This window comes from Lepeophtheirus salmonis, chromosome 6, assembly GCF_016086655.4.
Source record: "Lepeophtheirus salmonis chromosome 6, UVic_Lsal_1.4, whole genome shotgun sequence".
NCBI lineage: Eukaryota > Metazoa > Arthropoda > Copepoda > Siphonostomatoida > Caligidae > Lepeophtheirus > Lepeophtheirus salmonis.
The window spans coordinates 42,212,416-42,226,592 of NC_052136.2; the positions used below are offsets into that span (position 1 = coordinate 42,212,416).

Genomic DNA, 14,177 nt, shown 5'->3' on the forward strand with positions numbered 1-14,177 from the left:
CACTAACAAGATAATATTTTCTATTATTTGACTGGTTCGCCCCACGTGAGATCAAATTGTTTTTCTTTGGTTCATCACTGAGCTTTATATGCTTGACCTAGGAATTGAAATAGGTATAAACCACTGCTCGAGTTTGGAATTGTGTCTTTTTTAGTAACCCGGGACCTATACCGATTACTCGAACTTCACTTGGAAAATATGGACTCGAATTTTGTTTTGTTATAAACAATATTATTTAACAAACATACAAAAAAAGAAATATTCATGGAGAAAGTTACTTAATCGTTTCAAACTAAACTGCTACACCCAAATAATACCTTTACAAGGGGTTTGAAGGACTCATGATACAGTTCAAATGTATGGAGCACTAAAAATATTTTTATCTCTAAAATTAAGTATTTTAAGTAAATTACCTATACAAACCTGCAAATTTGTATAATCTTTTTATGTAATTTACCTCTCTCCATCCTTTTCTTTTTTTGAATTTTTCTAAACAATGTCATCTAGTTTAGCTATTTTATTGACTTGTAAACGTAATTTTGTCTCCAAAATGAGCTCAAATAATTCATATTATCCATATATGCTAAATAATTATCCATAGGTATCGGGTGAATCGACATCATTACTTTGATAACCATTTATAAAAATAAGGCGGATTTTTGCTGATTCTGATGCATCAGTAGACCCTAATACATATATATAATCTACAATATGCATTTGGGGGGTGCAAAATAAATAAATTAAAAAGGATTTTCCTTTTCCATATATTTTTTTCCGCCACAAAATAATAAATACCTATATTATAATATATTATCATATAGGAAGTAGTAGTACTTTTCTGGAAGACGTCGTATCTTTTGATCGTCTTATAAGTAAACAACGTTCATGCTCATTGGCAAACTGTTGATGAATTTGTTCTTTGTAGAAGGCTTTCTAGAATTTGGAACGTTCTTCAAGGACGAGTAGCAAGGGAGGGAGGGATGTGATGCCCTATTTTCATTATCAATACAACCTAAAGTATTAGTACATCGAAGACAAAAAAAGTATTTATTTTAAAATGATCTTAAGAAAATGAGTGTGGTGTTTTAAAAAGACATAATTTGTTATGTCTATTAATATTTTTTTTTTTAACCATACATAAAGTATTCGTTATTCTTTACGAGTTTTGCAAATCAAAATAGTAACCCTTAGTTTTGATTCGATTGCACGTATTATATAAACTAATAGCTATCATATTATAATTTTGTAATTATTGTTGTACACCTTTTTTAAATAGATACAGATGAAGTGTATTTTCAGTTAGGTGTTTTAATTATTTTTCATTAACTAATGCATGATTTTATGTTGCTGACTCTACGTATTATGAACTCCAAAAAAAGTATTCGATAGGATTTCGATTTTTAAATTAATTTATATAAATCAAATTTGTTTAGAATTCGTCCTTTTATTCTTCGTCATTGACACTTATTCTGTCTTATAAAAATATTATTTTTATCAGAATATGATGTGTACCAGTTGCAATTTTGTACAATTTGCAATAAAGAAATAAGATGAAGGATTTACAGTACTTGGGAAGATGATGGTGCAATAATTGAATATTCCATAGACGGTGTAATTTATGGCTATTGAATACAAATTTCTAAAATTAATGTATTCCATGGTAGAATATAAAGTCCAAATGTCCAGAGCTATATTACTCCTTTACGTATAACAACCATTCAACTTTAATAGATAGAAGTAAAACCATACTAGCAATAACCGTTACAAATTAGAATGACCAATGTTTTAATTAACTAATGTCAATAAATTATTATAACTTATATAGATATCGCACCATGTACACAACATATAATAATCATAAGCTATTATCTAAACATTAATTAACAGTTGGCAGCAAGACAAAAACAAAAGGCCAGTTACAATGTTTTTTTTAATCAAAAAATAACCTTTTTGAGGTTGAGAGTAAATACAAAAGCTTGACGTGCTCAGTTTTCACATTGAAGAAAAAAAGAAACCAAGAAATTAAAAAGAAAAAGAAAGGAAGGACTTTGTAGCATAATAGTTAAATAAATTCACCAAGCCTCGATAAGAAATGACTATATATATGAGTAGATCCTAAACAAGACATTATTAATATAAACAAATAATGGAATAAAATCAAATATAATGTTTGAGGAACATACAAAAAATTATTGGGGATATAATGAAGATTCTAAGGAATAAGAAGCTTTTTTATAAATCTCATGTAGTGTAATATCCGAGTTCACTAACAAAAGATTAATTAAATTTTACAATTTTCTTTCCTTCTTTTTTTTTAAATGAAGTTAAAAATTACTGGCTACAAACTACAACCATACATACCTAATATATTATAATGTTTAATTTTCATTAACAAAGTTTTAAGTTCGTTTCTTCTTTTTTTTTTTTTCCTTTCCATATTTTTTTTTGTTTTTTATAAAAAGCAAACTAAAATACTGTTATTAGGTAGACGACTATGTATTACTTTTCTTTAAAATAAAATTAGAATTTTTGTTTAAAGAAATTATCTCATTTAAAACTTTTTTTTTTGCTTTTTTGAGGTGGAGGTTAAATGTAGCCATGTACTCGTACATACATAGTTATTATATCAGTAGCATTAGGGAAAGGAGTGGAACAACAATTTATTTTATTTTCATGTTATGAGATAAGTTTTATGTAATCTTTTTGTACAAAAAAGATTACATAAATTTTAGTCTACTACATAACAATCCATGTTTATGTAAAGGCTATCAGAGAAATATTTCTTGACTGGTAAGAAGAGTCTTTAAATTTTATGTATAAATACTTTTTGATAGTATTGTACCAATCCTTATTTATTTGATCCAAACCAGTCCGGTTTTAGAACTGGCTATTTAGACTGTCGGTACTTGAACTTATTAAAAAAGAAGAAGTAAATGTGAGTGACGTCATATAGGAGCGAATTTTATAAGTTTTTTAGGCATGAACTGGACCAAAACGATACTGAACATAATTTGCGACTGCAGTCTTCCATCTTAAATAAGGGCTGACACAGGACTACATCTTGAAGTTGACACTATAAGCAATTCGTTTGTATTAAAGACATTTTTTTAAACTTGAATCAAATTTTAGCTAAAATCTATTCTTATAATAATTAAACATTTCCAGTTTTTCAACATGAAGACTAGAGTGTGACATTTTTCCTCTGTTTTTTTAAAGTAGAAATTGAATGCTTAGGTATGAAAATTTCTAAAAGTAATTGGTTTTATTGAATTTCTTAGGTTTCTCAGTTGATATATCACTTGTTCTAATTGGTGCAAATACGTCGATACGAACACAACAATAGCAATGGATAGCTAATTTGATAGTAGTGAAGGACCAAATAGGGCCATCCCATTTCCTTCCGAAACAATAATACTAAAAGCTATGAATGAGCTGTTATCTTTGTCTGATACAGACCAGCAACATTATTTGCAGATAATGCCAGGTATCGCTCACAACATGTGTTGTAGACTTAGAGATATTTTTGTCTGTATCTATTAAAAAAAATAAAAATTGACATAAATTGTTTCTTTATCGTTTCTGCAAGTATGTGTTTTTCAACAATTACTTCTGGATCCAGAGATACGATCTCAAACCAAACTTCTTGAGCCCTAGTGAATTTTTTCTTTGAAACAACTTTTATGTTTCTTCCTACTATTCTTATGGACATTGTTGGATCGTTTTTGTTGGCACTTGACCATATGTACGAAGTTTACCAGCTCCTCTCGAATGCCTGACTATTTTTGGATGCTCTTCTCTATATTTTATATATTTTTGGATTAATTGAACAGTCTTGATATTTACTTCCACGAAGTCGGCAATCTTCCAATTTCCCCTGAAACTGAAATGAGAAGAAAAGTAGATCGCGAAACTGATCCCATTCTTAGAAACAAATATTTACCTCGCAAACAAAATTATAAAGCCACTAAAGACAAAAAATTGTTGTTAACAATAGAACAATCGATAAGGAAACCTTCAAAGGTTGATGTATTTACCGAGGCTAACATCGTAAATTATATAAAGAATTATTTCAAGAATTAGAAAGCATCGGGTCCGGATGGCCTTTGTGGGCGGATTTTCTCTCTCGTTCCTGAAAAAATTGGGCCCTGCCTTTTAAAAGTAGGAAAATCCATGGAAAAATCTGGAAAATTCCCTTTCTCTTACAAAAAGAAAGATGGCTTTTATACCTTAAAGGTTATGGCACTGATTTCAATCAGTGGATGCCCATCATAGTTTTAAATGAAGCATATAGAATATTGTCTGATCTTGTAGCTAAGCAAATTGAACCCATTTTAAACCAAATATTAATGATGAACAAAAAGGTGTCCTGAGAAATAAAAAAATTACGGACATTTCACGAAATATAGCTACAGCAATTGAATCTCTTGATGGGAGTGGCAAGTTTGGTTTATTGATTACAATTGATTTATGGAAAGCATTTAACTCTGTACGTTACTGCCACATTATGAGATCTGTTAAAAGGTTACTCCCCAAACGTTTTTTAACCATATTAGAGCTTTACTCGCTAACGGATCTTCTATAATTTCGTTGGATGGTAGAATGAGTGAACCCATCCAATTAAAAAAGAGCTGTAGACAAGGATGCCGAGTCTCCCCTTGTTATTTATATCTGCTATCGATGAACTTACAAGGCTCATTTCGAAAAAGTATTTGTATTTGTTGTCTCTTTTTGTGGTACTACACATCTAACTTACCTATATGCTGAGGATGTAACGTTAATGATTGAAGCCAATTCAAAAATTCTAGTTCGGTATAGGATCACAGTTCTTTTGACTTTTTTTTAACAAATATAACGTCAATTCTGGATTAGAAATTAATCTAACGAAAACCACCATCCTTCCCTTTGGATCTTGGAAGCCAGATAGTTCTACAATAATCGAAAGTTGTAGAGTTGTACCAAAAGTGAATATCTTAGGTATCGAATGGACAACCAATGTGGTATCAAGAGGTAATTGGGTACGATTAAATATGATGGCCAACAAACAGAGCCAAAAATGGCGTCATTTATCCCTACAAAAACGCATTGATTTGTACAATTTGAGAATTGTTCCTCTTGTATTATACAAAGCTACCTCCATTCCTTCTCTTGCAGAATCTGCAATGATGCAAGAAGACAATTTTTTAAGGGTCTCTTCCATAAAAATTATATTCCAGCTTTAAAGCTTCCAATGTATAAATTAGGCGCTGGGCTCTGCCTTTTATCTAGTATAATTCTAAAATGTTACAAAAAGGTTGTGGAGGAATTAGGTGTATAGCCGTTGAGAGACTGGAGGGTGAATTTCACGTCCTCTAAATATTATGAATGGATCCAAATGGGAACACCTTTAACTAATCTGTGTTAGTAAGTTTTTTCGCCACTTTTAGCGTTTATTCAGATAATTTTATGGAAAGGAAGGTCTACTTATCATTTAGATTCACCAATTGATATAATTCACAAAAATAGGACTGAAATGTCTTTTATTAATAAGTTTGGGAATCCGTTTTATTAGAGAAGACTGCTCTACATCATAACATTTTAAGTTATCATGACTTAAGCCAGGAATCTATTTTTGGAGTGGATGATTCCGTCTTCCTCTTGAGAGATCTCTTAAATATTTTACTCCTTCGAAACCATGAATTTTAAAAATGAGCTTTTCCAAAACTCATCGGTGGAAGTGAAGGATGTGTCAGATAAATATATGGAATTAATCGATCTTCCTCCTTCATGGGAACGAAGAATTCACCGATCAATTTCTGGAATTTCAAACGGGACCAAATTTACGTCACACTTTCAAATTTTCACTGACAATATCAAATTTTAATATCCGTGCAAACACTGCCGTTTTATGTTCAACTCTACCCGACACGCTTTCGCATATTGCCCAGTTGTGAGAGTAGTCAAATATTTTATCTAATTCAACGTTTGTGTGACAGAAGATATTTCTTCTAACTTAAAGAAGGCAAATATATTATTTGGAGCTTATAAGAGAAATAAAAATACTCCTCCTGATCAAAAAGCCATGGAGTTTGCTTTATTAAATCATTGATTGCTAAAAAATCAACAATTGACTCTCTATTACATGTGGAAGAATTAAGACCTATAATGATAAGCGCAATGATAAGAAGACATCGTCATTTTTTATTAACCTTAGCTGATGTTTAGGGTTTTTAATATTATATCAGGTTATTTTATTTCAGGACATTAAATATGACCTATAATGTTTATTTATGTTTCATCAAAACTACAAAAATTCTTCTTAACCTAAATAAATTATTTTTATAATTATTTTTCATAATATAGAAAACGAAAAATAAAATGGGAAAATACTACAATATACGGGGAATTAGAATAATTCCTACAATCGTGTTTTGCGCAATCCACAGTGTTGGAAACTTTTTTATAGGGGAACTTGTTGTATATATAATCAAAAGCATGAAGATTTACTGATTTTTTTTTAAACAATTAAAACAAAAGCCATTGTTATAAAACGACACCTTTCTATTAATTAATTTTTCACTTACTTTCCAGGTTTTTGTGTGAGTGGCTACGAAAATTATCCTATAAATCTTTGTTATGATATCAAAACGGATGAACCACTAAAATCCTTATTTCGACTGGATGCTGAGCCAATACCCTGTCCTATTCGTGGTTCCTTTCAGTTTGAATACAGCAGGGGTCATGGGCTTTGTGACTATCCAATATCGTCCATATCTCAGTGTTCCGACAAATCTAAACTTATTTTTCGAAATCAAGCCTGTGCAGACATTAAAGGTAAGCATTGCCATATTAGTTTAGTTTGTTTTTTAATCAAATTACCAGTGGAACTACACCAAATTTGTATAATGCTTAGTAACGTATGCAGGTCATTTAAACTCAACAATATTTTTATTCTAGTGACGTAAATCATTTGTATTTTTTAGTTGACCTGCTTTTTTGGAATTGGTAATCGGACGAATGAATTGTCTTTTCCTCAGTTGTTGTCATTATTGTTTTTCTCCAGAGTAGTGAACTTCCTTTTTTACTGCATTCAGATATATTCTAAACGTGTTTAATTATTCGTGTGTGCTCATAAAAGATGGAGAGTAAGCTTGAGGATTTAAAGTTGGAGTTATAATTGTAAGTCCTTGTCGGACTAGGAGTAGAATTGAGGATCTACATCTGTGTAATTCTTGCCCTTATAGTTGCTAATTTTCATATCCTCCTCCCTTGTTACTACTAATTGTAGTGAACTAATGAAGCCTCATGACAGAGAAGCATTCTTTAAAATATCAGAGTTACCATGAGGATTTTTGGTTTCTTTTTTTTGTATGTCCAAAATTATATACAATTTTAGAATTATACAATTTTTATAACTATACTTTTTTTTTATGTGTTAATATTTAATTTTGTAGATCTTCTTCTCGAGGATCTACGAGACAGAAAACGATATAGAATAAAATAATTTTATTAGTTCATGCCTCCTGTGAACATCTCATTATATGGTTACTACGACCACATTATAGTTTAACTATATATACATTTTCCCTTCATATATTGATGGGTTATTTAAGTTCAAAATTGAATAAGAGCTTTAAATCAAATTCGATATTGGATAACCAAATTTAATCAGACAAGTTCTTGTACAGCTGCCCAATAAATTTCTGATTTTTTTAATATGTCCAAAATACACAAGATATAGTAACATAGTGCAACTCGGAGTCAAAAGATTTCTTTTTCCTAAGGGAAACTTTTTGAATCTTCAATAAAAAAAAATACTATTGTTTTTTACAACGTTGCCGTATTGAGTTATTAGTATTGGTAGTTGAACAGTTATGTAAAATCGATGACTTTTACTGATTCTTATACTATTAATACAATCACATCTCTATGGAGTATAGGAAATAATAAAAATATTTTTTTTATCGAAGCACAGATAGAAAAATGTAAAATAAAAGAACGGATATTGAACTTTTTTTTTTACATTAGGACTTAAATACAACATACAAACGTTTGTACATCAATTGCAGGGAAGACTCTTTTCAAATACATACCTACCATCTACGCTCAATGAAGAAGTCATATCCATAAATCGATTCCGACCCAAATATATGTATTTCCTCCCCTAATTTTTTCATTTCATTTTTCTCTTGAACATATAGTAAATTGCTATTTCTATGTATATCCATATAAATCAACAACTCACTTAAATCGACTTACAAAGAAAATCAAATATAACTCGGTAACAATTCATTTAAAGAGGCCGTCATGGAACAAATATCCTGTGTAAACAAACAAGTAATTTATTTAAGCCAGTCGAAATCAATAATGCTTACTTATATTATCAAGTTTTAGTAAGGACATATATATTGAGCCTAAAATATAAACATCCCGTCTTAAATTTAAAAAAACACATCCAAATACGGCGTAAAAGCCAAACCTTTGAACAATCTTGGTTAATTGGCGTCAACGTATAAATGGATTTTCTACTAAACTAATTATCGGATTTTAATAACAACCAATGCAAGATGAAAGACGAAAAAAATAAAATATTATCATTCAATATAATCGCTTTTGGGTCTATCACTGCCTCGATTCGATCTCCGAAAAAGAATCAGGTTTTTCTGATAGGGTCCTTTGTCATATTCTGTAATCTGTTTCGAATCCTGGACATCAACTCAGATTTTGCGATGAATGAAGATATGTTGGTCTGTCATTCCACTGGACAAAACGACAAAACGATGATGACCATATGATATTTTTTTTTTCAAATTACATTGGAAACGAGGATATTTTTAGTCTCCTAGAAGCTTTTTTGTTTTACTCCTTGTTATTGAAATACGCCTTTATAAGTCCTCAAAGTGATATATTTAAATTGTTTGATTAAAACACTAATTTCTAAGTAAAAAACGGATTTTGGGTGTAAGTGTCGTTATCTAAACTAGAGAGGATACTTTTGAAGCAAAATGAAAAAAATTGTGACTATTGCTAAAACTAATTGAAGTAACCAAAATTAATTTTATTTTGATGAAGAACTGTACTAAAAAAAAAAAAACTACCCACAATATCCTTATAAAAAAGTCATTTATTGACATTTTAAAGAGAAACACTTTCCAAACACTCCAGACTCTTCCAGTTCCTTCCTCACTATCCAGAAAAACTACTTGTCTAGGGTTAAGAAGTTTGCAATCTCAACATTTGACTCTTCTGTCAGGGATTGCAACAAGGACACTCTTCCTTTCCCACAATTATGGAATAAATGCTTATTCGATTGATGCTATTTTTCTAACTAACACCAAAGACTTATCGTTAGCCTCCAAAACAACCCAAAATATATTACCTGTACATACACAGCTGTCGTAGGGCCTCAACGTTCGTTTTTAAACACCGGAGGCACACTGTTTATATCAACTAATGTCGATCATCAATCATTATTTCCAAATTTTTATAAGAGTAATAAAAAAACTGCCAAATTATTGATCAATTCAAGCACTCATTCAAGACAAGGAACGATTGCTCACATTTGACAGTCTTTCCATATCAAAGCTGAGTGTTAGAATACAGTCCTTTAATTTCATAAGTATATTGTTCCAAAATAGTTACAGACCCAATTCAGTATGTATTATAAATATACCGTTGACCTTTAAATAATGAAATGCACATATCCGATCAAATGGAAAAATATATAGTTCTGCTTTATTAAAAAAAAATATTTTTATCCCCTATAATAAAAAAAGTTAACAAAGTGAGATTTTACATTTGGAACAAGTTTAGACATCAATATCTTAACAATCCTGAGATATTTACTTATGAGAGGGTGCTCATCAGATTTAGCTTACAAAACCGTTACATAAAAATCCTTGAGATTTCAGCCGAATACGAATATAGCATGCAGCCATTATTATGTGCCTCCGTGCTAGGCACCACCCAAGGAGACTATTGAGTTTAAGAAGCAGTACAAACTGGGTATGATGTTGTCAAGGCTTTCAAGCTGTCTGATGTGTCAGGAATATCTAAAGGAAGACTCATGATCGTTCTGAGAGAAAAATACCCACTACATAGTTCCTGAATGCTAAGGGAAAGTGGCCTCCTAGCCAGATTGGTGTCCATTACACTACTACGTGTGACATGTCCTGGAGGAGGGTCCAATAAACGTGCACATAACTCTGTATACCTCTTCCAGGCTTGCATTCCTTGAGGCAGTGACTAACGTGGACCATGAGTTCCTCAGCAAGGTTCATGGTCAATTTGGAGGTACTGGTTGAAAATGAAGGGGATTAGCTTGAGTGATTGATTTACTATGATCCTTTACATTGAAAAGTATAATACTTGTGAATTGGTTTCCGGGAAAAAATTGTGATATACATTATTATTAAATTTTCCGAATTTAAAATCCCCACCCGGTATATGAGTCCTAAAGGAAAGAAGTTATTTTTTTCAACCTTTATGACAATATTGCTTGTGAAAGAGGATATTTTGAAGAAAAACATAATTTAATAGATAGTACCGGAGGTACCCGTATGGTGTAGTTAAAAAAAAACAGATTTTGCATAGTGCAGTGTATGAAATTATTCTGACTCGCCGTATAGTGCAGTATATTTCCTTCATATCGCGTTTATATATATAAATATATTATGATAATAAAGCATAAAAAACTATTTTTGTTGATGTAAAAAGATTTTTCATAGTTGTGATGAGTTTGTTCATAGTCTGACTATATATTCATATAATATAAATGTATAATTTTGCATAAGGGGGAGGGGCAAGTGTACTGTAATTATTTGATTTGATATTTAGACTTAAAACATTTCAATATTACTTATTATACTAACTTGCAATTAAAAAGTTTACTGATTGGTTAAGTTTCGCTTGTTTAAATTTTACAGAATGGAAATGACCGGATTGAAAATCAAGTATATACCCATTTAATATTAAATTTTATCATCATATTGTCTGGCATCCATTATTTTAAATAATATATGATAAATAAAATGTTTTTATTGCCCTAACTATGCTGAAAAATCAAAAGAAAACATTAAAATGTGGATTTTGAAAATAATTTATCCCATTTTACTAGCTTTAATACTAAAAATCTCTGTATAGCGTGGATTTAATATATTGGATTTTTTTTGTTCCCTAAACCGCAATAAGTGACAATCCCCTGTATTTAAACATATGACAAGTTGGTTTTATTTTTCTTTACGATTAATCAAGATCACACGCGTATTAAAACACCCAGTTTTACCAGAAATCAAAATTCTACCCAGGTCCAAAGATACATGCGAAATCCATTCCTACTTTGATTACTTAAAATTATTCTTTTTAAACAATATTTCTGATAAAAGTTGAAAAATATTGCTATAAATATTTTGTTCTAATAATCAGAATTATATTACATAATATATTACTTTTGATTGTAGCCTTTTTGAGGCCTTTTAGCACCATTCTTAGACCTCTTTCTGATGTTGTTTGCATTTTTAAACATATTTACAAAATAACATTCGAATAAAAAACATTTTTGTCATAAAATAACATGAAATTGGCATGTTGTCATCAAGAGTGAAAAAAAAAAATGAAAAACTTAATATGCGCATTTATAAATATGAATTTAAAAAGTTTGAATTTTTCAAACTATATATATTAAAAAAAAAACCAAACCGATATAAAATCTCATTTAAGTCTTATTTTATTCACTTTGCCATAATCAGAATAATAAAAATTAAAAGAATTGTGACATATGTAAGTTGTTGCAAAATAATAATAGAATATTTGCAACTGGTTATTTGTATAAAAATATTTACATGCATGCAAATATTGTACAAATGAAAATATATTCAAAACATAATAATATTCCTACTTACATTTATCATCAACTCTACATATAAAAACACGATATTCTTGAATAATATTTGTCATAGAGGGAAGGAAAAAGGCAACCAATAAACGAAAATTCTTTTATAAATTTGACACAAAACAAGGTAAAAAAATAAAACTTTTAGGAGGAACATATGTTGATAAAAAGTGGAAGAAAAAACTTTTGTATTCCTATAACTAAGTGAATGAGTTTGAATTTAGTGTTGTGTCCACTTGTACCATAATCGGTTCGACTATACTTGACGATTTTTTTAATCCATTTAAGTCCAAATATCGACTTGGTTCGAGTATATTCAATGATTTTTTTTACTCCATTAAATTCAAAATTCGAAGGAAATTTTGAAAATAATTGAGAGAATGGATTTGAAATTAGTATTGTATCAACTGGGAAAAACTTTATTTTATTTTTTTCTTTACTCCACTAAATTCAAAATTTGAAAGAAATTTTGCAAATAACTGAGTGAATGGGTTTCAAATTGGTGTTTTGTGAACTAAAACAATTTTTGAACCACTTCAACTTTATTAAATTATTTTCTTAACCCATTAAAGTCAAAATTTGAGGCAAATTTTGCATATAACTGTATAAGTGGGTTCAAAATGATTGTTGTGTCAATTCAGACAATTATCGACTCGTTCCAACAATAATAAATGATTTTTTAACTGTATCAAAGTCAAAATTCGAAGGAAATTTTGCATATATTTGTGTCAGTTGGTTTGAAATGAGTGGTGTGACAATTTAGAAAATTATCGACTTGGGTCGACTATAGGCAATGATTTGTTCACTCCAAACATGAAAAACAAATTGAAGAAAATTTTGCAAATAACTTACTGAGGGAATTTGTTGAAATGAGTGGTGGGTCAACTCAAGCAATTGTTGACTATTTCGACTAATTTTGACTATTTTTATACTCCACTAAAGGTGAAATTCAAAGAAAATTTTACATGTAAAAGAGTGAGTGAGTTTGAAATGAATGTAATATCGACTCTTACATTCATCGGCTCAGTTTGACTATATTTGATAAGTTTTTACTCTATACTATACTATAGTAAAAATTCGAAATAAATTTTATGTATAACTGTGTGAATGCGTTGACTCGAACTATTATCTAACCAGTTCATCTTGACTTGAGCCGATTATTTTTTTCCTTTAATGAAGTTAAAATTGTCTAATCCCATTGGAAATTATATTTTATTGAGACAACCTAATTTTTTTCACAAAATCTCATCAAATTGTTTTAATTTTTGTGACGCTATTGTCCAGAGCATGTTTTCTGATCAATTCATACTTATAATGAAGTAATGTCAATGGTTGAGGAGACAGACTTGACAAAAGTGTAACTCAGTCGTGTAGTGAATTGCACAACCTCACATTAACTAAATAATATTATTTTTTATTCATAAGCAAAAAAAAAAATCTTTAATAGTGCATGAAAATTAGCATTTCGTTGAATAGAAATTACAAAATGGGCAGTGGGAATGTACAGCGATTTATTTTTAAAAATTTATAATTTATCGACTCGAGTAAATCCTTAAAAACTTGGTTCGACTCGATTTCATTGACACAATACTATTTGAAGTCCTTATATTTCATCCTCCTGGTACAATTTATATAATTAAATGTCAATTATAGTGAGTTTTCAATTATCCATCTCCAAGACAGATTGTCTTGTGATATTATCCCCTTTATATAAAAACTTCAACAAAATTGAACTAATCATTACCAAAAGTCCAGCTTGCCTTCTACTCCGCACGTTAAAATAAGTCTAAGATTCCTGCAGCTCTCGATAAGTTGTTCGGGAAATAACTTAATCTTTGGAGAAGTTTTTGGGAAAAGGGAACCTTTGTTGGATCTTGTTTAGGACATTTTTGTTACTTGATTAAGCTGCAAAAGTAATCAACAATTTATAAAGTATCATATAACTTATTTGCTATTTTCCTTTCGATACTTTATTTTCAAATCCTAACCTAAATACTCTCCTTGAGTATTTAAAAAGTTAAAAAATTGCATATAACATCAAAGGCTATTAAACAACGCTCTAAACGGCGTGCCAATTATATATACTCACATGAATTACTTGTTTGGTTATATTTGCCATTACCCATAGGACAAGTGTTTTTCTCCCTTGCATTTTATGTTCATATTTATAAATCATTATTTACAAACAGTTTTTGCTCACGGAAATAAAAAGATGTTATCTCATTTCTCCGTTTTTTCCATACAAATAAAAAAATATGCAAATTGCACACATATTAAATTGCAAACTAGTGTTTTCCCGACTCAAACAATA

General features: G+C 30.0%; 1 protein-coding gene across 1 annotated transcript in view; it reads left to right on the forward strand.

Moving 5' to 3' along the window:
* LOC121120042 (uncharacterized) overlaps nt 1-14,177 on the forward strand; it is a 253,879-nt gene that overhangs the window by 189,792 nt on the left and 49,910 nt on the right. Inside the window, exon 5 of the mRNA XM_071889514.1 lies at nt 6,568-6,810. Within this exon, the coding sequence (XP_071745615.1) occupies nt 6,568-6,810 (243 nt within the window). The remainder of the gene's footprint in view (nt 1-6,567; nt 6,811-14,177) is intronic.